Source organism: Neofelis nebulosa, chromosome 7 (genome assembly GCF_028018385.1).
Source record: "Neofelis nebulosa isolate mNeoNeb1 chromosome 7, mNeoNeb1.pri, whole genome shotgun sequence".
Classification (NCBI taxonomy): domain Eukaryota; kingdom Metazoa; phylum Chordata; class Mammalia; order Carnivora; family Felidae; genus Neofelis; species Neofelis nebulosa.
The window spans coordinates 21,349,401-21,374,277 of NC_080788.1; the positions used below are offsets into that span (position 1 = coordinate 21,349,401).

Genomic DNA, 24,877 nt, shown 5'->3' on the forward strand with positions numbered 1-24,877 from the left:
GGGCCAGGCCACACCAGGGATGAAGGGACACAGGACACTCCTAGGGCACCAGCCCAGGATCATGGAAATCCCAGGAAAAAGTTTGTCTCAAGCAGCCTTGTGTTTGCTTTGTAAAGAATTCATTTAACAGCTGCCTTCTGTTTTGTTTTGGTTGTTTTCAGATTTTATCTTTTCCCTTGATTTTTAGTTTCCCTATCTCACTCCGCCACGGCCTCCTGTGCTTGTCGGCACCGGCTCTCGCCACCTGGGCAGCTAGATCCCTGGAAAACGGACCACCGGTTAAAGCCAGAGGCCTTACAGACGGTCTTCAAAGAGCAGCCACACTCATTAATGGACGGCAAGGCCCATGCAGACACCAGGGTTTTGGTGGCTAAATTTTTGGAACACTCGAACTGTGCCCTCCCTCCTGAGGTACGGCACGTGGTGGGCACCTTTCGCCCGGCTGTCACGTCCGATGAGCACCACGTGGACGAGGCCATCTTCAGTGCCAATGTTCTGGACCAGGTGTGAACTAGTCACAGGTCTTGACATGGACACGGACAGGCCTGGGCCAGAGTGTCCTTGCTGGAGGCCACTGTGCGTGCAAGGAGGGGCTGAAGCCCAGGAGTATCTCTGGGTGGCTCAGACGGGGAACTGCTGTCCCTCTCTTGCGAAGGATCCAGTCCATTGTTTTCTTGGGGATGACACCTCCTACCTATTCCGGTGATGCAGAAAAATGACTCTCGTGGCCATTGTGAACTCTTTGGGTTTTTATCAGGCATGTAGCACCTGGAACTGGAGACACTAAGCATCTTCAAAATCATGGCCATCAAAAAGCAAAATTCTCCCTCACTTCTGATTTAGTTGAGTGTTTAGTGGATAGAGGAGGACAAGTAATGAGACCATTTTCTTCTATGGTTTGTATCACTCACTAGTCAACCCTTTATCATGTTCTGACTGGAAAGAAAATGGGTAATTCTAGCATGGATGGCAGCCCAGGCCCAGCTCTCTGCCCGCAGGAAGCAGGGCTGTTGTGGGAACAAATCATTATAGGGGGCCTCACGGTGGCCCAGGCCACCTCCAGGCAGCAAGCCGGTACGACAGGAAGCTTTCCTGGACACGTTCCCCCCCACCCCCCCGCCACCTCTGCCCCACCATCACCTAGTCTCCTGGGCCTCCCCTCTCTACCCTCCCTCCATGGGGTGCCCTCCCCACTTTCTCTCTGGCTCTCTGTCCATGGTCTCCTATTCTGTAGATACTTTTGGGGACCCCCTTTGGGGGTTTTCCCTGTGTCTGCCCTCCCCAGGATGGCCTGGATGGGTGAAGGTCTGGGGAAAGAGGCCTGTGTCCCAGGATCTGTGCACCTCTTGAGAAAGCAAGTCTCTGATGACCCAGAGCAGTCCCTTCCCAGCCAGGCAGTGGCCACATCTGCATTGGAGCTTGCAGGTTGTAAGTCATGTCTTTCTATAAAACACACACTGAGCTGGGGACGTGGGGCAGGCAGGCCCAGCCTCTCTGCAATGGCAGCTTGGGCATCTCTGACTTTCTTGGTCCCCCTGCCCCTCATGTTCTGGCAACATTACCAGCTGCCACTTCCCAACAATGGCCCTGGAGCAGCACTGTCTTCAAGAACTTTCTGCGGCAGTGAGAATGCCTGTATCTGTGCCATCTACAACAGTGGCCACTAGCACCTGAGCTGTGGCCTGCATTGAACAAGGCAGCCCAGAGCTGACATGTCTGAACCAAGAGCCCAAGGGCCTGGCATGTGGAGCGCGGGGGGAGGACCCGACAACTGCCCACTGCTGCTTGGTGTTCAGCAGTCTGGGGTCTGCATGCTGTCCTCTGCCTTGCACCCCACTGTAGCCAATGTGCGGAGGGCACGTCCTTGTGATTGGAAGCTGGGGAGGGAGGGGCAGGGAGGGTCTGCAGCCCAGACACCTGGAGCCCCCAGGAACTGAGGTGCAGGAAGCCTGCAGGGACAGTCAGCTTCGAACACTGTGCTTCAGTGATGGTATTGGCCATTGCCTCCCTCACCTCTGGGTGAGGCAAGAGAGCTGAAAAAATACCCATCAAGGCCTTTTGATGCCAACCGGAATGTTTCCATCGGAAAACCCCAGAGATGAATTATGAGCACTTTATCCAGACTATAAAATGGGAAATCCCTTCTCTAATTTTTCTCAGCTGAGGGCTCTTGAAGTCCCTCAAAGCAAATCCCTTCACAGGTACAGTTAATTGATGGTTTTTCCAAAGTCTCCCCTGAGCCTGCCAGCAAAGCGTCCATGGCTGTCGATGCCCTGGCCTCTGAATTCAGGGCATTTTCAGTGTCTCTGGGGTGGGGAGCCAGAGCCTAGCAAGCTGCAGGGGTTTCCACCTGCATGTGGGGGGCCCACACTTGAGCCTGGGGGCCTGCACACAGCAGTGTCCCTGGGCCGAGCCCTAAGCCTGCAGTCTGAGGCCAGCCCCTTTCCTTCCTGCTCCCACCTCTGGGCTGGAGCTGGGGCATCAGTATTATGCAGCCATCGTGAGCGTGAGCGGCCACTGGGAGCCTGCCCTGCTGTTCTGTGGCTTTTGCTTCTCCTCCCTGCGGTGGGACACTGTTTTCTCCGCCATCTGGGTCTCTTGCTGCAGCCTCTGTCTCCATGTGGGTACAAGTGGGCACTCTGGCCCGAAGTCCAGAGGCCTGGACATTCTCAAGGGCTCTGCCCTTCTCTCATCCTTTCACGCTCAGTTTTGCATTTGCTCTCATAGTAACTCTACCTTGCGATTGAGGAAACTATACCCAATTTTATACCACTCAGCTAGAACCTTCTGCCCATTCGTTCAGGGCCCCAGCTGGCCCACATGGGCTCTGGCGGGGCCCTGGGTCTTGGCTTCCAGCAAAGGTCCCGGGAAGAGAGGAGTACCAGTTAGAGCCACCAGGAATGAGCCAGGGACCCGACTCGCCAGTTCCAGTACCCAAGACCCTGCTCTGCTCAGCGGCATGTGGGAGCCAAGAGCCCCAGCAGCAAGCGCCCCAAGCCCAGACCATGTGGGTGCATGGCCAGGGGGAAAGTTGTTTTCTTTCCCTCGCTGGTGCACCCTCTCCTACCCCTCTTGTTAAAGCATCAGCAGGCCAGGGAAGAGCTTGACGGGCTGTGCCAGAAAGCTAAGGCATGGGACCCCCCACCTGCAAAGGCCTGGGTCCTGGGCACTCTCCCTGCCTTTTCCCCACCACCCAAAGGAGGTCAGCTTGGTGTGGGGCCACAGCCTGTCCAGACACTGCCATTTGCCTGGGGGCCAAAAGAACACTGAGGTGGGGGAAGCTCTGGACCCCATCTCTGTGGCAAACAAGTGGGGACTCATCCTTTACAAGGACTTAGTCTCCTTCAGCTGGTGACAATGCAAATTAAATGCTTGTAACAAACGGTGTAACAGAAAGCTTATTTCAGATGGATGTGTTTCCCCTCCCCCCCCTCAGCTGTATTGATTCACAGATGCTGCTATTAGGCAGAATTTATAGGAAATTGTTTTCAAGCCACAGGAGACCTGTTTGTACAACTTGAAGGTTGTATTTATTTAATGTACCTCAAGGTGTTTTCATAATGATCAGTGTTTTAATAAAAACTATTTCTGGCCTCTGTGTCTCTGGATCTAATTGGGACAGAGGCAGAGAGCCCATGTGTGCCTCTGAAGCCAGGATCTTGAGGAGGCAGCAGGGAGCGTGAGGCATCCGTGGCCGCCCAACTGTGTCTCCCAATATCCTTCCAGAGAAGGGCAGGGATGAGGGGGCAGAGGGCAGGTGACTGCACACATATAGGTACCACCAGTGCTGGCCCAGAGCTGCCCCTCCGTCTGTGCATGTGACATCCGAGGGTTCCAGGAGGAATGCATGCCACTGGCTCAGAGATCTCTTTCAATCTGAACTTTTTATGTGTATCAAAACCTTCTGCCCATTTGTGTGCCCCACCCCCTGTGTCATCTGCCCACAGATTTCCTCCCCAGAGTCTGTTCCCCTGCCTTGTCTTGGACAACACAACCACATACCCCTGGCTCTCCTGAGCTGAGGCCCTTTCCCTCCAGCTCCAAGGGCATGGGCCATTTCTGGCTAGATGTGAAGAGCCTCATCAGTAGCTCACAGCATGGAGAGCAGATCGCTTGTCAGCAGAGGTGGGTCCTACCAGGCCAGGTTCCCTAGATCAACAGGGGAACACCCATCACCAGGCCTTCTAACCAAAGCCTATGTTGACCCCTGCCTCCCCATGCCAGGGGACAGGCCACAAAAGACCCTAGAGGTAAGCAGACACCACTGGGATGGGTGGTCCATACACACATGGACTCACAACTCACCTCTTCTGGAGATCACTGAAATTTAAACCAAGAGAAGCACAAGGCTTCTCTCCCTTATTAAATTAGCAGCCCGTGTCCTCCCTGGGATGGGGTGGGCCAGCAGACCTGGTGACCTGTCTCCGTCACTGACCCTGTAGCCACTGCACGGCCAGCCCAGCCTGACATCTGGTGCCTGGAGCACCTACCTCTCCAACCTCACTGGAAAGGGCCCCCGGAGGCCCTGGCCTGGAAGGGGATGCCGTCAGCACATGGCACCATTGTAGAGCCGTGCTGTGAGGTGTTGAGGTTGAGGGAAGCTGGGCATCCATTTCTCAGTTGACAAACCAGCCACGCACACAGCTTTTTTATTATGACTTCAGTTTATTAGTGATATTAGCGAGTCTTCCTAAGGTCGGCTGCATGCAACACACAGGTCACTCCTTGAATACAGTAATCCTAAAGCTTTAGTTACTGCATGGTAAGGCTTCTTAAGTCACAGTGTATTCTTCAAGGCCTGGGCCAAAAAAAGAGACTTCCAGACAAAATGACGTCGGTTAACATTGACCTCGAAGGAACTGAACTAGACTACGTTTCACCGTATTTACACACGCTGTAATACTTCTCACGGTGACGCCTGGCTCGCCCAGTGATCTGCGCTCACCGCTGGCTGCCCCTGGAAGGGCCGAGATTCCCAGGATGGTTTTGGTTTTGGGGGTTGGGGGAGGGAGCTCGTGTGTGAATGCGTGTGTGTAGACAGAGATTTTTAAATAGAGGGCAGAAGCTGTGCCCCCCGTCCCTGGGAGAAGGAGCCAGTGTGTCCCGGCAGGTGGGGTCTGAGGGGGAAGGGGTGGCCTCGAGGGGAGGACAGGAGTGGCAGGCGTGGTGACAGGTCATCTGAAAACCCTGGAGTCTGAAGAATGGCTTGTCAAAGTAAAAGTCAAAACCGTGAGATTATCTAAATAAATATGGAGTTTCTGTGTTGTAGCCATCATCTTTTATTTAACTCAGGAACGTCTCCCTCCTCTTTAAATACAATCACATGTTCCCAGACGTCACTTACAAGTCACACCCCGAGAGCCGGCCGCAGCGGCAGAATCGGCCCATTCGGGGCTGTTCGGGACTGTCAGGGTGCCCTCCCCTGAGGCACCCCGGGCCCCCAGATGGGGGGGGGCAGAAGGGACGGCCACTGGCCCCCCAGAGCTTGCTGTCCTCGCGGGGCCCCTCCAGGGCCGTGTCCGCAAGCGCCCACGTCCGCTCTCCATGGCTTCAGGGAGGAAAGACACACTCCACACCACACAGAGCTACAGACAAACACCCTTGTCCGTCGCAGTGAGGAAACGGGTCAGAATGTGGCAAAACACTTGACTGTTCTACACAGATTGGTTCCTGTGACTCTCCTTGGATGAAAAGATACCCCTTTTTGTCCAAAAAAAAAAAAAAAAGAAGTGGGTCGTGAGGGCACACCCTTCAGAGAAGCCAGTGTCCTTGGGTGGGCTGTGGGGTCAGGGGTCAAGTCCTGGGTCCAGCCTTCCAGCTCCTCTGAACCCAGGTGGGCTGGGCGGTGCAGGCTGGGTGGGCCTAGATGTACAACGGGGTCTCCTGGCCCGTGAGGAGCCTGAACATAGCCGCAGGCATGGTCTTCATGTGGATCTGTCAATGAGAGACAGGGGCTGAACAGACTCTCGCTGCTCCCGGCTCTCCCCTCCCCTTGAAGGCCTCTCTCCTCCGCCTGATGCAATCAAGTGAGAACAAACACTCCAGCAACTGGCTGGCTGCAGAAACCCCCCAAGGGTTTTCTGTGCAAAGTACCAGCTTTCAGAGTGCAGGAGAAATGACCTCGTCTATGGAGGTTTAGAAAGCGTTTCCTGACACTGTATGCTCTTACTGGACCTCCCCATCCGGGTCTTCAGAGGGTTTCACACAAGCTCAAGTGCTAGTTTTTTCTGCAGCTCAAGCTGACAGCAGAAGGGCAAAAAATCAGATTTTTAATTGTGACTATGATTTGCCCACTCAGCTGGAGGCAGGCTGGGGGGTTCCCAGGCCTCTGAAGCCCTTCCCACGCAGCCAGGGAAAAGTGAGGGTTCTGGGGTCTGAGAATATATGGAGGAGGGCCAGGGACCTCGGGCCCCTCCATCCTTTGGGGTTCAGTTAGCAAATGAGCCTTTGGGGGCCTGGCCTCCCTCCCTGGATCCAAGGGGGCCCGGGGGGCACAAGCAAGGCACAAGATGGCCCCCCAGGGAGACTGCCCTTGTGGGGCACATCCCCCCAAATCCTGTGAGGGCACTGGGAAGAAGAATGAGACCAGTGGATGCACAGAAAAGGTGGTTTCTGCTCCAGCAGGGCCAGCCCAGGGCTGTGCCAGGCTCAGGCCTTGGGGCTCTGGGAGGTGTGGCTGGCACGGGTGCCACTAGCTTCACCCTCCTGGGTGCCTAGCAAGAGGTGACCTATGGCAGGGGGGGACAGTGCATGGTGTGGCCTTCCAGGGGGCCGCCCTTCCTCAAGCAACCAGGTCTCAGGCCCTTGGGTGACCAACCCAGAGAAGCCAGTTGTGCAGATGGCTTTTACAGTGTCACCTGCCCCCTGCCTGTCCCTGCCCCTAGGATATGTTTGATCAATTTAGATTTTAGTGCACCCACCACCCCCAGCATGGCTTTTTCCACAAGAATATTCTGTGTAATTCCTCAATCTGAAACCCACCCCAAACCTCAAGTCTTGTTATCGAGGAACTAATTTTCCAAATGTGTTCAGGGATGGTGGAAAACACAGGCAGATACTTCAGTCTCCTAGCCACACCCTTGGCCGCTTTTGTGCCTCTTTGAATATCAATTCATCTCAGGTCTGAAGAGCTGAAAACATTTCTCCTTCACTCCACTGGCTTCTTCATAGGTGTTGAGGCTGATCGCCCCAGTGGGGTGGCCATTTCAAACATAAGATTTTCCTTCTTTGGAAGGCCTTTGTAAAAAAGGACACTAATGGTGCCAACCTGGCCCCCTCTCCCTTTTGAGAGCCAGCCATCAGCCACCATCAATCTATGGAAAATAGGATTCCTTCCCCAGCCTGGTAGTTTCACAAAAAACAGAGTAGACCTCAGGAATTGTGGTCAGAAACCCCCTCAGAAACAGCATCCACCCAGGGACCAAGCTTCACCCCCAGTGGCTACCAAAATGGAAGCCACACTCTTCCCCACATGGCCACAGAGCCTGAGTCTGCTCTGCCCAGCTCAGCCCCGCTCAGCCCTGGGGGGGACCCCCAACAGCCCTCAGAATTAAATGTAAACTCCCACCCAGCACGGGCCCCTTTGCAACAGACCCCTCTTCCGACCCACCAGACACACTCGTGCTGGGTGAGGCCTCCTTCCGTTTCACATACTCCAAGCACCTTACTTCTCACCCCAAATTACCCTGTTCACCTGTGAACTCCTTGAGGAAAACTGTGCCCCTCTCCTCCTACCCCCGTCCACCTCAGGCTGGCATTACTCCGATGCCAGAAAGAAGTAGAAGAGGAGGAAGGTTAAAGCCAGAGAAGCAGGAAAGGGTGCATCAGCCATGGCTGGCCTGCTCTGTGGATGGGAAGACGGCAGGAAGCAGGCGGAGCAGTGACCCCACTTCTGGGGTGGCCAGAGCCTCGTGCCCTGGAAGGGCAGGGGTCCTGCAGAAGGAAGAGCTCCCAGACTGAGCATGCACATCCAGTTCTAGAAAAGGTGTCAGCCACCTTTGCCCTCTTGTTGGCTGCACAAACAGAGCCAGAGTGAACAGCCAAATGCAGCCGTTCAGCCTCGTCACAGGTACTCCCTGGGTGAGAGGCCCAGCCCAGCAGCTCAGTGGGTGTCCAGGGCTCCCTAGAGAGGAGGTGGGTCACACAGGTCAAGGTGGAAGCACATGACTAGCACAGACACGCTCCAAGATTCCAGCAAGGATGGCTCTCCTGAGAAGGCAGGTATTCCTGGGCGGGGGCGGGGGGGAACCAGTGGCTTTCCTGAGCACCTCACATACCCCACTCAGGACACAGCTGTCAGTCATGGAAATGTAGGGCCCAGATGGCCTTGGACTCAGGTTCTAACTCCAGCAAAGTGACAGGCATGGCCTTACCTCTCCAACTGAGTTAGAAAGAGCCTGGACTATCTTCTCATGGGCTGTGGCCACCACACTCTGCCCGTTGATCTCAATGATGCGGTGGCCGACTCGGACGCCTCCTCGCTCTGCGATGCCCCCTCTCATGAGGCTGCAGATCTAAGCAGACACGCATCAGGTCAGCATGCAAGTCCTCACCATGCCCACAAGGAGCTCACTGCTGTCCCCAAACACAGAAGCAGGGAAATTAATCATGCACAAAGAGAAACCCACAGGACAACTGCTTATGTATGCAATCTGCTGACTACCAACGGGCACATTTATGATTTGGAATAGGCTAAAAACAATAAAGTCAACAGCTTGGCCTGTGGGAGACCCTTGCAGGCCCTCAGATTCCCTACAGTGGCCCTGCCCCCTCAGCCATCCCAGAGCCTCTGTTCCTGGGTCAGGGGAGTGTGGAGTACTGGTAGTGTGTGCAGTTGAAGCACATCCTACAAGATTCTCCACCAGCCACACTCTGCTCCTCTTTGAACTGAAGAAATCACTGTTCCCACCTCAAGAGGAGGTGATGCATTCACGAGCCAACAAACAGAAAGAGCTGGGGGAAATGATGAGGGCCCTAAGTTTTGTGAAATGCACCCACTTGTGGATTCACTAAAGACAGTGGCATCAGAAAGGTGGACGCCCGCCCAGACAACGCAGAGAGGGCAGCAGGTCCCAGATGGGAGCTGCTGGCTCAGGGAGAGGAGGGGGGCCAGCTGCACTCTGATGGCTCCACAGGAGCAGTGCCCAAGTCCTGGAGATACAGAGGCAGGCAGGGGCAGAGAGGACACCAGGTACCTCCCCACCGCACTTTCCAAGGACCCAGTGCAAGGGCAGAAGCAGGTCCAACAGCAGGGACCCTGGAGCCGAGGCATCCTGAGAACCCGCTGGCCACCGGAGGTCTCTCCTGCCTGCCCCACCCTGGCACCTGACCACAGGCACTGCGGCTGGCACTGCCTAGACCCCGGCTGCCCCTTCCTCAGCATTATCTCAGAAGCCCTGGAAGGCTGCACCCCACCACCCGTGCTGGAGAGTGAGCCAGGCAGCAGAGGCCTAGGCTGCCAGGACCCCGTCCTCAGAGTGCCCAGGGGCCACCCACGTCATCTAAAGGCCTCACGAATTCACGGTGGCCCTTTATCCTCACAGTCTGCTTTCCTCAATCAGGAAACACTACCAAAACAGTTCTCATCTCATTGAGGATTTTGTGACTTTTTTGGGCATCTTTAGACTTGAAAAGGCAGGGAACCCCAACCCAGAGTCAGGAAGGGTCATTCTGGTCAGTACCCTAAGAGGTCAAGGGCCAGCCTGCCAGCAGGAGGCATAACCACAGGTGGTGGAAGATGCAGGGGGACAGCCAAGCCCTTCTTCCTGACTCACTGTTCTTTTCATTCCATAGCAAGGCTCGACATGACCCAAGACTCTCCTCCATGCCTTGTGGTGCACACCCCCTGCCCTCATCCTAAGGACCCCTGCCTGTATCAGGCCAACTCCTCATCCAATCCCTTGCCAGTCCTGCTCATTCAGCTGGGGCCTCTGATTTCCAAGGTTGCTGGGGGGAATGACCGTCCCCTTAAACAGGACAGCTTTCCCCCACTTGCCTGCCTCCCCTTCTCTCCCTTAGGACCTGGCATGGCAGCTTTTTAAGGCCACCATAGGCTTACAAGGCCACTGACCACAGGCTGGCCCTGGCACCACACACAGGATTCCCATCTGTCATTTGTTTTGTGGATCCTGTCTTGTCACTAATGTCACTTATGTTAAGTTGGCCTTTCTAAACCAACTTAAAAAGTGGGTCCCTCCCAACCTTCAGGGTCCCTGTCTTTCTGGTAGAGGACATATATACAGACTGATGTCATAGTCCCAGGCCACCACTGCCCAGGCAACTGGACTCCTGCCCAGAGCTGGTCACAGTACTGGAACCTGAGCACTCGGTACAGTCCAGGCTCAACCAGGGGGTAGGCAGAGGGAGAGAAGCAGGGTGAGCTGTGGCCACCCATTTTCCAGAAACGGGGAGCTCCCTGCCTGCCTGACTGCCCAAATTCTCCATACAAGAATTAAGGAGTAACTCCTATTCCTTTCCTCCCCCCTCCCAAATGATTTAAGGGCATTTTGTCCCCACTGTAACTGTTTCTCTGAAGATCCTGAAGAAGGTGCTTCGGGGTGACCTGGTTCACTTCCCAGCCTTACCAAGAAGAACCCAGTTTGCTCCCGGCCACAGCAGGGAAGGAGACACACCAGAGAAGGTGCAATCTTCAATCCCTGGTGGCAGCTTCCTCCATAGTCATGGAGGTTCAGGACAGAAGGTGAAGAGGGAGGAGAAAACAGCTCTGCACCCTCAGAGGGAGTTGCCGGGAGGATGGATCCCAACCCTGGCAGGTGACCCCGGCTGGAATCTGGGGGTCAGGCAGATGGAGAGGACAGAAGGGGAGCAGGAAGTGTTGAGGAGAAGGCCGTGTGCACACACAAGCACACACATGCACACACACACACTGGTCCCAGCCTTCCCAAACAAGGTGCCCACAGGAACCAGGGTGTGGGGCATTCCAACTTCACGGGGTGCACTTCCGTGGGGGAGAAGGCTGGTGTCTCCCAGCGGGAGACATCTTGATTTCTTGAATGGTGGTGTGGAAAGAGAGAGGAAGGATCCGTTTAGAAACAGTGCTAAGTGGGTCATCCGTGGCCTGTCTGCAAACTAATGCACTGTACTCTGGGTGTAATGAAGCTGAAAATGGAAAAAGCACTTGTGCAAGACTAACTCAGATGTCAGCAAACTTTTCCAGAGGATTCAGGGGAACTTGACTGTGTGGCACACCACTGTCAGCGGGCACAATGGTCCCTGCAGTCCTAGTCAGAGGAGAGACTGGCTGGCCCACCACTGAAGCCCTCATCAAGGCTTCAGGAGCACTTACATTGGTTACTAATGCCCTGGGCGCTAGATACAAACTTACTGGCCCCTGCACTGCTCGTAAATGCTGTTAAAGCCATGCACACGCTCCCCCTGACACCCTCCCACTGCATACAAGTGTCTGAAGGTGGGCAGTGGGAGTGTGGGTCTGCTCTTCCCAACAGCTGGCCTCAGGCCCAATGCCTGCTCTGCTCCAGCTGGGAGTGTGGAGGGCAAGTTACTTCACCTCCCTGTCCCTTAGTCCTCTGTGAAATGGTGACAGAAAATGCCATTCCCTAATTGGACCAGCCTTGCAGACACCAGCTCCACAGGGATGCCCTATGGTTGTGGCTCCATTTCCTGGTTCCTAGAACTGACATACAGATGGACTGACACCCCAGACAGATGGATCAGGGGGCCTCCGAGTACTGGCAACAATGAAACTAGATAGACTGGAAAAATGGAAGTCCTGCACACCCATGTTTAGAGCAGCATGAGTCACTACAGTCAAAAGGTGGAGGCAACCCAAGCCTATCAATGTCCATTGATGGATGAGTAGAAGACCACATGGGGTCTATTCCTATAATGGAGTATCATTCAGTCCTAAAAAGGAATGAAATTCTGACACATGCTACGAGGTGGATGAACCCTGAGGACATTATGCTGGGGGTCAAATAGGCCAGTTGCAAAAGGGCAAGTGCTGTCTGATCCCACTTATTTCCATAAAGCACCTGGAGTAGTCAAGTTCACAGAGGCAGAAGATAAAATGGTGGCTGCCAGAAGCCGGGGGCGGGGGGGTGCAGGAATGAGAAGTCAGTGTTTGGTGGGTGCAGAGTTCCACTTTTGCATGATGAAGAGTTCTTGAGATTGGCTGCCCAACTGTGTGAATGTACTGAGCACTTGAAAATGGGTAAGATTATAATCGAGGGGCTCCTGGGGGGCTCAGTTGTTTAAGCGTCCAACTCTTCATTTCAGCTCACGTCATGATCCTATGGTTCATGGGATTGAACCCCTCTAGGCTCTGTGCTAACAGGGCAGAGTGTGCTTGGGATTCTCTCCCTCCTTCTCTCTTTCTCTCTCAAAATAAATAGTGTTTTAAAAGATGATAATCAATTTTATCACAATTAAAACAAAAAACGGATGTCCTAGGAGACAGCTGGGGCTAAAGAAAAGGGGGTGAGAGAGGCCGATTCTACAACATAATGTAGCTTCTTAGCCACATGGGGCCTCTCGTTCTGGAGGAAAGACAGGGTCACTAAGCTCCAGGAGGAGGCCAGAGCCCAGGCTAGCACGTCCCCCAAACACACGTGTGCACACACGTACAAGCACACACATATGCACATACACATATGTGCACATGCACACTGACAGCTGTGCAGAGGACCCCTCCCTCTCACCTATCATGGGACAGCACCAAGATTTACTGAGATGCCCCAGTGGGACATCCTTCAGCTAACTGCTTACCCTGCACATTAACCACTGCCACCTGGTGCAGGAAGTACTTCTGTAGTGATCAAGGCAGGAAACCACAATGGGTCTGCGCAGGAGCTGACTGATGCCGGTCCCAAGCCAGGCATCCTGCCACCATCTACCCAGCTGTGGTCAGGTGCTGTGGAGGCTGAGGGACTCCCTGGTCACAGCTGGCCTGCTTGGAGGACACCGGCTGCCTTGTGGCTGCCCCAGGCCAGCTGGAGCCAGGTCTCCTGGTGGGGCTTGGTGAGGGGAGAAGGGCACATCTGAGAGCCTCACTGGCCCTGGGGACAGGAGGCTGGTGGTCATGAGAGAGGCGCCACCCAGGGGAGAGCTCCAGTACTGCAAGGCAGCAGGACACTACATGGAGGGAAAAGTTACCAGGCCAGGCCCCTGTGGGGAGGCTGGGTGAAGCCACTCCAACCTGAGCATGCTGTGAGGGGTAAAGGATAGCTCTCCTGTCCTCAGAGGAGGCCGTTGGTCAGGAATAGCCAGCACCCTCAGGCCTCCAGAATGTTTTCCCAAACACTCTCCTCCCACAAGGCCCCTGCTGAGCGATGGAGCCTGTGGCACTCATCAGCCCCCACAGATGACTGACGTGGCTGAGCTGTGGCTGTGGTGGCAGCTGCCTGGTAGATGGGCCTCACACCTCCCAAACCTTCCAAGAAGCCCCCCTGCTCTCCTCACTGCCCTCAGCCTCCCAGCCACTTATGTGGAGGTGGCATGGCCAACCCCACCTGCAGAGACCCCCCTTCATCCCTCCTCAGTCACCTGCCTTCTTCCCAGCTATTCCTCTCCCCTGTCTCTGAGAAGGAAGGCTCATGCTTCACCTCAAACCCCCATATCTGTCCTCACCACTACTTCCCCAAGGACGTGTCCCTTTACTTTCCTGCTTGCCTTAATTCACCACTGACCAAACGCAAACAAGAGGCCCTCCCCTTCCAACCCCCTATCCCCAGCCTCCTCCACCATGGTCCCAGATGGCCTCACTAGCTGTGTGACCAGAGCAAGTTACTAAACCTCTCTGTGAGGCAGCCACCTCCTCACCAATACCCATGCTCCTCCTCGGGCTGTTGTGATTTTTTAAATGTTTATTTATTTATTTTTGAGAGAGAGAGAGAGAGAGAAAGCACAAGGAGGAGAGGGGCAGAGAGAGAGGGAGACACAGAATCTGAAGCAGGCTCCAGACTCCGAGCTGTCAGCACAGAGCCTGATGCGGGGCTCGAACCCATGAACTGTGAGATCACAACCTGAGCTGAAGTCGGAGGCTCAACCGACTAAGCCACCCAGGCGCCCCAGGCTGTTGTGATTAAACAAGCTGAAGAAAGGAAAAGTGTTTGTGGGGAGGAAGGGCATCGGGCTTGTTCTGGGCTCATAGTCCCCAAGAACAGGCAGCTCCCTCAGCCACCAGACAGGAACCCAGAAGGGAGGCTACTCCAGAGAATGATACTCAGGTAGGCCCTAGAAGGCCACTCTCAGCCCCTCCCTGAGCACGGAGCCCATGCCATCCATGTAATGTTCACAGCAGCCACAGGCAGAGACCCCAGTCAATTTTTTGCAGAGGCCCTGGGGTAGCCATTTGTGCCCAGGGCACCTATGTATGCAGGGTGTTGGCAGGGCAGGGCCAGGCCAGACCACCAACTGGCCTGCTCCTGGGGCAGATACACTGTCCTGGACAGAAGTCTCAAAGGGGATGCAGACATGGGCACCTATGCCTGGGTGCAAGTGCCAAGAGGTCTTTCGCTGCAGAAAAAATGTCTCAGTGTACTTTATAGGTTTTCTTAATTACTTTCACAACGACATTTCGAGGAAAGCCCCGAGAAGTTAAGTGACTCACCCAGGGCCACACAGCTAGGAAGGTGCAGCCAACATTGGCCAGATGGCCCCACACCCTTCCCTTCTTTGTCATCGACACTGTTGGCCAACTTTCCAGCCTGCCCTGTGTTTTGTGGTGTGAATGACTGAGTTCTGTCTGGCCGGGGAGGGTGGTCAGAAATGGCAAGGGCCACACCCATGTCCCTGTCTTTCTGCAGGTGCCAAGCAGACACACAGCAGCTAGTGGGGGCCACTGAAACCCAGGTGAGGGCAAGCCTGGGCCCCTGAGTGGCTCTGTCAACGAAGACCCCTCCCACAGTGGACTATGGTCTGAATGAGAAATTGGCTCTTAGTGTGTCGAGATCTGGGGACTCTTTGTTATAGTGGTAAGTGTGTGCTAACATGGAAGGGACAGAAACGGGCCTTAAGCCCAACCCCTGTAACTCTCCCCAGCCCCGTGCACCTCTCCACATTTCTGCACCAGACAGCAACAGGGAAAACTGTGACTCATTTACAGTTGCCTTTCTAGAATGTTCTCCCATGGTGTTTCCTCTGTGGCCACGGGTGGGCACACACATCCTCCCCACCACCTGACACTGCTACCACCTACTGCACAACCTCTCCCTCAGGTCTTTAATACCAGGGCTGCCTTAAGCAATCTGGAAATGACTGGCCTCCCCTCTTCTATCCTCCATCTGTAGCCATGTCTTTGCCCACCAGGACCTTTTCAGGAAGAACATCCAAGGAAATGGATTCATGCCAGCCAAACGCAGGTTGAACAAAAGGCGGGAACTCTGAATCCAGAGCTTTGGCCTAAGGAACACGCAATGTTTGGGCAGACCAACACTCACTCAAGCCCAGAATCACCTCCTCCTGGAAACCCTCCTGCTTCCTCAGTGCCTGACATGGTGCAGATACCTCACAAATGGCTCTGGGTGGGTGAATGAACGAGCAAATGATTGAATATCTGTTTGTTGAACACAGGGAGTCAGATGTCGCCATTGGCTGTATGTGTCCAGACTGCACTGGGGAAAAAACTCCTGCCTCTCCTCCAAAGCAGGTGTTTGCCGAGAACAGCCATGACAGGGACAAGGATGCTTCATGTAGGGCCTGAGGACCCATTCCTAGGCCACACGTCAGCCCTCCCTCCCGGCTCAGGCCTGCCCTGGGAGCTGCTGAAAACTCCTGCCCTGTGTGGCCTGGCTGCTGGCCATCGTGCCCACCAGCTGGGGCCTGTCCCATCAGATGGGAGCGGTCTCAGGGACAGAGTGGGTAGAGAGCGGCCATCCCCCAGCCCCCTGAATCTGGGCCCACATGTGCACAATGAAGGTGGCCAAGGTGGAGAGGGCAGACTCACGATCCCGTTCTGCACACTGAAGCCCAGCTGGTACTTGAGGTCAGGCCGCTTGATGAGGACCGTGGTGACTGGCGGACAGCTGACGATGTTGAGTTTCACCTGCGTCTGGTTCTTTAGACCCTGCAGAGCGGGGAAGGGGTCATGAGGGAGCCTTAGATGCCACCTACCAGCACACTCTCACAGGCCTAGACCGAGGAGGAGTCGGCTGGCAGGGGGGTGGCCCCTGGATCCGGTGGGTCAGTCACCTCTCGGCCTCTACGTCCCTCTGTGCTACCTGTACACAGGGCCACTGGCTTTCCCATGTGGCAACGGGTGCCATGGCCCACCGTGTTCTGCTGTGCCCTCTGACCCATGTGAAGACAAGCTGCTCCTGGAGCCGGAGGCCAGGCCCTGAGAACCACTGTACACAACCAAAGAGACAGCACCAGGGTCACCCTCCGAGGATCATGGGAGGGGCCCTCCTCACACTGCATGCAGAGGAGCACTTTCTATCTGGAAGGATCATGGGGAAGCCTTCCTCCAGACAAAACTGCTGATGGGTCAGGAAGTGACAAGCTCAGTGAAAATCTGTAAGCCGGGGGATCTAGCATCCACACAGAGACCGGGCCAGCTGCAGCCAAGGGTGACCTCAGGCCCCAGAGAGGATGCACCCCAGGCCCCTATTGTGAGGTTAAATGCGGGGGTGAGGTGAGGATGGGGGGGGGGCAGGCCTCAATGTGGCTGCAGTTTCAGCTTGTTCCTCTGGCCGGTCGTGAGCGTTGGATGCTGCTCAGAGCTGCCTGGATATAGTGGGCACTCTGCTCCCTGCACAGCCCCATCAGAGCCTGGGTGACCAGGTACCTCAGGAACTGCAGCCCTCGGAGAGAAGCTCCAGGCAGACAAAACCTCTGCTACTGCAGACTGAGGCCTTTCCTGTGTCTACCATCTGTCTTCCTAGGTGGTTACTCATCAGGCAGACGCTCTGCTGGGCTGGCTTTGAAAGCCGGCTCCTGGGATGCTCTGGCCTTGAGAATGCCCTTTATCTCCCAGGTTGACAAGGGAGGGCAGAGGGGTGTCCTCCAGCACCAAGACCATAGCAGATGAGGAGGGAACAAGCCATAGGGGCTGGGGGCAGACCACAAACAGAAGGCCACAGGATGGCCCCCAAGCGGGCAGAACCGTCTGGAGACCCTGGACAGAGAAAAGGCAATGCTGTGCCAGGCCTCCCGGTCTCTCTGCTCTTTCTGTCCTGGGGCTCTTGGAGACCTGGTTTAGGTGTGAAGACCTCCCCCAGTCCCTGCAGGGGCGAGCAGCTCAGCATCTTCCAAAAGCCCAAGCTCACGGGTTGGACGGTAGGAGCAGCCTCCCGGCTCTCACACCCATGCAGGGTGACCATCCCTCTCAGTATGCCCCAGAAACGGGACTCTTGGAGTTAACCTGAGAAAGTCCCATGCAAATCAGGTCACCTTGCATCTGTGGGTCCTCGGCCCTTGCCGGGGGTCCGTGTCCCTCAGAACTGGCATAAGTGAAACCAAACATCCCCTTTTCACCCCCAAGGGCAGCCCAGGTCCTTCTCTGATTTCAGTGATATGGTGTAGTCTTGGGGTCAACATCACTGGGTGGGTCTGTCTGCACCTGTCTCCTCATGTGTCAAGGGGGGATTACCATGCAGTGAGAATAAAACAAGGCAGGGGCCCTGCGTGCGCACCTTGATGATGCCCTGGCAGGTGGCGAGGGGCAGCCCCACCAGACTGGTGCCGTTGATGGACATGATCTGGTCCCCGATGCTCAGCTTCCCTGAGCGGGCGGCTGGGCCGCCATTCATCATGTTCGCCAGGATCACTGTAGGCAGGATGGAGCCCCAGCCTGACTCCACCACCACCACGCCCAGGATCTCCCCCTTGTGCTTCTCCAGCTGCAGCTGCAAGGAAATCAGCAGTGAGAGGTGCCTGTGATGGGGGCCGGGGACCTGCCCGCCTACCCTCCAGCCTCACCCAGCTCTGGCTCCCAAGCCCTCTTGGGGTGCCCCCAACAATCCTGGAAACCAGGAGCAGACTCCCTCCCACCCATGCCCAGCATGGACTCCCCCAGGCCCAAGCATGGCTCCAGTGTCCTGCCTCCCATTCTCCTCACCTCCCACATACCCATGGAGGAGGCAAGAAGAATGTTCTCAGACTCCAGGCCTCATATCTGCCCCTGGCTCTTGCTCTTGTGTAGAAAAGTCCTACATCCCATCCATCCCAAGGGTCACTTTCTCAGAAAGCTGCCCATCATACATTCCGCAAGAAGCCAGGATCATTCATTCATTCAATCATTCAATAAGCAGCCTGATTATTCATTCATTCACTCATTCAACAAGCAGCCAGGGTCATTTATTCATTCAACAAACAGTAAGGGTCATTCATCCACTCATTTGCAAGCAGTCAGGGTATGGGTCATCCCCAGGGTATTTGCTCTTGTGTCTTAGGATAACTTTCTAAGGCCCTCCCCCCACACCCCCCCCCCCGCCCCTGCCCCCCAACAGCACACACAGGAACCTGCTGAGGCCTCCACTCCTGGCAGCTTTGAAACTCCCCTGGGCAGAGCACCCAAGTTCCCTGTTTTAAAGATGCTTCTCATATGCTTTTCAGAAACACCTCCTGGGTGCTGAGCTCCAGTAGATGATAATAGCAGCATTAAAAGGCACATTTTCAAGGTCATTAAGACTGATTGTAATCAGCTCCTTTGTTACAACAACACCTCATTTCACACACAAGCGCTCAGCTCGAAGGCAGGAGCAAGCATTCTGGGCAACACTTCATTCTGCAATGAGGACAGGGATTTGAGGAGCCCTTTTAGGGCTCCAGTCCTCTGGCAGTGAGCTGGTGTAGGGCAGTGCTGGCTGGCCCCAGCTCTTCAGGGACCCAGCATGGGTGGCAGAGGCCAGTGCAGCGTGGTGCCCGGGGCCCGCCGAGGGTGCGTGCAACTCACCTCCTTGCGGTTCTCTGAGTTCGAGAAGTGGATGAGATCATCGTTGTACATCTCCTGGGTGTTGATGATGTCGCTGTACTCTTTCTGGCTCAGGTCTTCTGGGTTGATGCCGTTAGCCCGCAGGAACTCCTGGTAGGCCACACTAAAGGCCTGGCCGATGGACTGTGCGATCAGCTGGGCCTGTGGGCAGGGAGAAGCCCACTGGAGACACCAGCACAGGCTCCACGCTGCCTGGAGCAGAGTGGCTGCGGCAGGGCTGGGGGCAGAGTGCACACAGAAGCCTACAAAGGACCCCTGTCCGGGCTAAAAGGAACAAATGGGGGCTGGTGCCCGAGCGGCCCCGTGGGTAAGGCATCTGACTCTCAGTTTCAGCTCAAGTCATAATCTTGCTCTTCTGGAGTTAGAGCCCCGCATTGAGCTCTGTGTTGACAGTGTGGAGCCTGCTTGGGACTCTCTCTCTCAGCCCCTCCCTTGCTTTTTCTCTCTCTCAGAATAAATAAATAAACAACAACAACAAAAAAGAGGGGTGCCTCGTGGCTCAGTTGGTTTGGCTCAGGTCATGATCTCATGGTTCGAGGATTTAAGCCCTGCGCTGGGCTCTGTGCTGACAGGTCAGAGCCTGGATACTGCTTCAGATTCTGTGTCTCGTCCTCTCTCTCTGCCCTTCCCCGACTTGCACTCTGTCTCTCTCGCAAAACTAAACATTAAAAAGAATTTTTTTAAATTGTAGGCTCTCTTCTGGTGATAGCTGTCTTCCCACTAATGCCCCCTGGTCGGCTGACTATCTGCCGTCAGGGACCAATCCTGACTGCTCCCACCTGAGCTATTTAAGTCCCAGACCATCCAGAACAAAGCACAATTTCAAAAAGTCTGAGAAAATTATGAATTGTTTGCTAAATATATTTTTGTTGCTTCCATTGGTGACTGTCCTATATTTTCTTTCCACCCCTCTTATTTCCAAAATAGACTAGAGGTATGTTCTTCAGGGAGTGTCACAGAGACTGTCAGTTGTCTCCCCAACATTTATGTCTCCTCAACAACTGAACCCAATGGCAACTGGGGAGGCAGGTGTGTGTTCAGCTGTTCTGGTGGGGGGTGTGGCTGTTCCAGGCTGAGGTCTATAAGAAGCACCAGACCTAGGGACACCAGCACAGACCCCACAGAGAAAATCACTTCTTTCCACTTCAGGGAACCACTTGTGTGGACATTACTGAATCTCTGACACTGCAGAGCCCTGGACATTGAAAAGTCATTGTCAGGCATTGCCTGTCACCAGCCAGTGTGCAGATGGGGGATAGGTGGGTGGCAAGAGCTAAACCCCGAGCTCCCAGAAGGATGCCAAGCACACTAACAGCTGTGTGGCCCTGGAGAGCAACAGGGCTCCTGGCGGCTTGGCCCACAACAGGGCCTCCTCCCCCAGCCCTGGAGTGAGGGGACCCCAGTGCTGGTCTACCCCCTGCCACCACCTGCCTCCCCAATAGCCATCAAGGGGGCCTTCTGCATGGGTGCCCTCAGCAAACCTCAGGACTGGGAAACAAAGGATTTGACCTAAATGCCTAAATCCCTTCTTCCTTCTACACACTGCATGATTTAAGTGCCACAAATGACTATGTCTCTGTAACAAAGTGGGCTGGGCTAGGTAATAATGGCAGAGCGTGGAAGGCTTTCCTGAAATAGGTGCAGATTCTAGATTGAACTGCCCTCCTACACTGGGCCCTCAACAGTTTACAGGAAGGACAAGCCAATGTTCACTGGAGTAAGCCCTGCCCACTCCCAAGATCAGTATTTTGGTATTTTGGCAGTGCTGTTTGGGTGGACAGGGCAGAGATGCTGTGTCCTGGGGACCACTAAGTGACACCCCAGCCTGGACATGCGTGGATCGGAGGGTGGGGAGCCTGGGAGAGGCACATCAGAGAACAGCAGAGCAGCAGCCAAGGCCAGAGGGTGGAAGGTGAGGGTAGGGGGGACAGGGAGCCTGGGAACTGTCCTGACCCCCTGGGGTCTCAGGACTTGCTGCTGGTTGCCCCGAGGCCTCCAGGTCTGTCTCCAGCTGACTGAGGTCCTGACAGGGTGGGAGTCTGAGAGCAACACTCCCTTCACAGCTGCACTTATAGTCTGGCAGGGCTGCCCAGTGCCCTGGGATCTACCTAGGGTTCTGCCTGGGTGCCCCAGCCCAACCCATAGGAGCTCCTAGGGACAGTGGGTTCCCTGGGGTGCCATCCAGGAGCCCTTGGCATCTCCCCGCCAGCTGCTGGTGGCAGTCTCCTATTTCCCCATCCACCCTGTGTCCTGGTGTCTCTCCCCGCTGGACTGAGGGACATGCTTGGAGCCCCTCAGACAAGGGGCTCACCTGCCCCCCAGCTCACAGCCTGGGCCTGTGGGTGCTCAATGCTGTGAGGCCAGGAGTCCCACCCAGGAAGGTAGGGAGTGCAGGGGGCCTCAGCCAGGGGCTGGCATTGGCAGGGTGGTGCCCAGAGGTGACCGACCTCCTGCAGGAGGTGAGGAAGGGAAAAGGGAGCTGCCATACCCCCAGCACTCCTTTGTGTGGCTCATCTACACCGGCCTCAGCCCAGGAGCAACTGTTTCTAGAGGGAAACTGAGGCTCAGAAAGAGCCCTGGTATCCTTACTGCCACTCCTGTTTTCTGCAGGTGTCCCACACCACTGTCACCAGACCCTCAGAGATCCCTTACTCATCCCCAGCAGCCCCCATGGACGGAGCCACCATCCAGGTCACGCTCTGGGCAGCTGCTCAGCGTCCCTGGACACACCCCAGGGGGTGGGTCCTTCCCCTCCCTCCTTCAAGGACCACTTGGGAATCCTATTCATGCCCACCTTTATTGGCCCTCAGCCTTCTCTCCTTGCACTGAAAACACTGGGCCACAGCAGCACCCCCCTACAGCAGTATCCCTCTTCTACCCCTTGGCCCACACCCATCCACAGGGGCGGGCACCTCCCCTTTGTGCACCCTGCTCCTCATGACTTCTATGCCAGCAGACCATTCACCCTCTGCTGCTGGCCTACTCCTTGTCTTACCCTGTCTTTCACTCATAGCCCTTCCCAAGGGCCCATCTTCACCAACCCCCCCCCCCCAAGTCTCTATGACATCCTCAAGCCCTGAGTCACACAGAAGTGCCCAATTAGGTGTCCACAGATATCTGTATTGTGGCAAAAAGAATATGTGTAAGCACCAGTGGGTGTGTTTAAATTTCTTCTCCAATCAGTATGCCATCACTGCAAAGCACTTCTACCTGTCTTCAACTTCTTAATAAAGATGGCTGCCTCCATCCCTACAGTCTCCAAATGTAAAAACTGGGGCGGGGGGGGGGGGGCGTTCCCCTCTGCTTCGGGTTTCTAACCTGCAAGTCCATATGTGAACAAGAATGATCCTTGCCAAGTGTCCATGGAGAAAGAGATTGATTTTTAAAAATTCTACTTTGGGGGTGCCTGGGTGGTTCCGTTGGTTAAGTGTCAGACTTCGGCTCAGATTATGATCTCGCAGTTCACAACTTCAAGCCCTGCATCGGGCTCTGTGCTGACAGCTCAGAGCCTGGAACCTACTTCAGATTCTGTGTGTGTGTCTTTCTCTGCCCCTCCCCCACTCAAGCGCCCCCCCCCCCGCCCCGCCTCTCTCTCTCTCTCTCTCTCTCTCTCTCTCTCTCTCTCTCTCTGTCTCTCTCTGTCTCTCATAAATAAACATTTAAAAAAAAGTTTTAAAAAAATAAAAATTCTACTTTGGCAACAGCCACAACAAGATCTTTCCACCAGGGGGCAGCAGAGAGACCCAGGCCCATTCTCTCCTGTTCTCACCTCCTGGCCCTGGGCTCCCTTCTCCCATCCCTATTATCCAATTCCAGGCTCAGAAAGATGCTCTCATCCCATTGAAGGAAAGAGTCAAAGGGTTCATGGTCTCCTAGCAAGTCTGCAGTATTTAAGCTTCAGAATTATTTTTCAACTTATCATGATGTGAAGTGATCACGAGTGAAAGCAGAGCTACTCCCCAGACGCAGATGTTGCCTTTCTTGTATGCAAGCCCCACATGTGACAATGTGCATCTTGACAACAGAAAAAAGTCAAGGAGTATTCTCTTTTAGGAGGATAAGGTTTTGTTAAAGGATATCTTCAGATAGCTAGCCACCAATCCCCCCGCTCCCAGCCTATTTAACTATGGTTCAATTTATAAACAGCCCTGAAGTGAAGAAGAACTGTGTTCACCATCTCTGCAAACTCTGAGTGTTAGAAAATACATCAATGACAGTGCATGGGATTTCTACCTGAGACTTGGCTTCCAAAAAGCCTGGGATGCCGGAGCCCTGGTGAAGTCTGGGCTGTTGGGAGAGGGGTGTGGCACGCCTGTGTGGTTACTTACGTCCTCGGACTCGAACACGTGGCAAATCATCTTGTACTGCTTCTTCCCCTCCTGGGCCCCGGGGGTGGTCTCAATGCAGTCCTGAGAGGCTGACCGGGGCATGCGGCGCCTGGCCATCAGCACCACGATGTTCCCAATGTCTGCGATATAGGAGATGGTGCGCAAGGCATGGTCCATCATGGTTTCCTGTCAGGAGAGAGAGGAAGGGGTCCACGTTAGGAAACGTCAGGAAGAACAAGCCATTAAAAAACACTCAAATGAAACACCTGGGTGGCTCAGTCGGTTAAGTGTCCAACTTTGGCTCAGGTCATGATCTCGCAGTTTGTGAGTATGAGCCCCGCGTCAGGCTCTGTGCTGACAACTTGGAGCCTGAAGCCTGCTTCGGATACTGTCCCTCTCTCTGCTCCTCCCTGACTCATGCTCTGTCTCTCTCTCTCACTCTCAAAAATGAATAAATGTTAATAATAATAATAACAATAAATAAAAATAAAAATAAAAAACACTCAGGTTCAGAACTTCTCAAACTTGACACTGATGATGTTTGGGGTGGGTCATTCATTGTGAAGGGCTGTCCCATACACTGTAGGATGTTCAGCAGCATCCCTGGCCTCTACCCACTAGATGCCAGTAGCATCTCCCCCTTCCTAAGCTGTGACAACCAAAGATATTTCCAGCCTTTGCCAAGTATCCCCTGGTTGAGAATACACTGCTCCAGTGAACACAGAATTTCAGGGGAGCGATTCACAGTCAAGGTGAATCTGCCTTCACCTTCAGCCTACAGCACCCTTCCACTGCTTCTTGGAGGCACGATGTTGGGGTGGAGCTCATGGTCCCTGCTGGAGGGAGAGCAGGGAGGCTGCCGGCAGTGAAGCCTGTCCCCACCTAATCACAGGTAGTCTGTGGCTCTGGAGAAGCGTTCCTTCCCTGGAAGACATGTGTTTCTCCCTAGCAGATAAGGAAGGCTCGAAGGCCAACATTTTCCACAGATAAGTTCTTCCCAGGGAGCCCAGGCCCCGGTCAGGGGACACTGAGGCAGCTCCCCTGACTGATGGATGGGTCTCAGTAGCCATTCAATTCCCTGGGCTCCTGGCAGGTCCATTACTCTTGATGGCTTTTGTTGTCTGACAGGACTCTCCACTGAGCGTCTTGCTCGTGACCCCTGCCTAACAGGCTGCGTAAGAAGGCTCAGAGAAACTAATCAGTTGTTCTTTTATGTATTTGTGCTTTTTGCACAAAAGAAAACTGGGTGCTTTGGCAGCCTCTGAAGCCCCTTTTCTTCCTCACGAATCCATTTTACAGCAGGTATTGCCCCACGTCTGTCTTCTGGGAGCTGAGCTGTTTTCTGGCGAAGGCTACGTTTAAAACCACAAGGGCCACTTTTCAGAAAGGGGGACTGGAGAGGGGCCAGTGGTGGTGGCTCCTCAGCATTTCCTGATTTCTGCCCGCATGTCCAGGGTAGAGCCATTGTCCTCCCAGACGGAGGGGCACCTAGGAACTCACAGCCTTCTAAAACACATGTATTGTCTAGCTCTGCTCGTTGCAAGGGCCCAGGAGCAACGACGCACCCACAATGCTGAGCACAGCCAGCACGCAGGTCTTTGTTGCTGTATGTCATTCCCCACACTAAAAAGAACTGTGT

At 54.7% G+C, this 24,877-nt stretch overlaps 2 protein-coding genes across 9 annotated transcripts in view; one reads left to right on the plus strand and one right to left on the minus strand.

The window, feature by feature from the left end:
- The window catches only part of ENTREP2 (endosomal transmembrane epsin interactor 2), a 463,593-nt gene extending 459,999 nt beyond the window's left edge, over window positions 1-3,594 (plus strand). For 3 of the 4 annotated variants that reach the window (XM_058736804.1, XM_058736805.1, XM_058736806.1), the window contains one exon: window positions 188-3,594. In XM_058736804.1, coding sequence (XP_058592787.1) covers window positions 188-510 — 323 coding nt within the window. In that variant the 3' untranslated portion in view covers window positions 511-3,594. Of the gene's footprint in view, window positions 1-161 lie in introns of all 4 variants that reach the window. The other variant, XM_058736807.1, reaches the window with a different exon arrangement.
- Window positions 3,595-4,645: 1,051 nt separating this feature from the next.
- APBA2 (amyloid beta precursor protein binding family A member 2) overlaps window positions 4,646-24,877 on the minus strand; it is a 270,537-nt gene continuing 250,305 nt past the window's right edge. For all 5 annotated transcript variants that reach the window (XM_058736802.1, XM_058736803.1, XM_058736799.1 and 2 more), the window contains 6 exons: window positions 23,239-23,424; window positions 18,872-19,051; window positions 17,610-17,822; window positions 15,923-16,042; window positions 8,373-8,513; window positions 4,646-5,934 (listed from right to left, as the gene is read on the minus strand). In XM_058736802.1, the coding sequence (XP_058592785.1) occupies window positions 5,863-5,934; window positions 8,373-8,513; window positions 15,923-16,042; window positions 17,610-17,822; window positions 18,872-19,051; window positions 23,239-23,424 (912 nt within the window). In that variant the 3' untranslated portion in view covers window positions 4,646-5,862. The remainder of the gene's footprint in view (window positions 5,935-8,372; window positions 8,514-15,922; window positions 16,043-17,609; window positions 17,823-18,871; window positions 19,052-23,238; window positions 23,425-24,877) is intronic.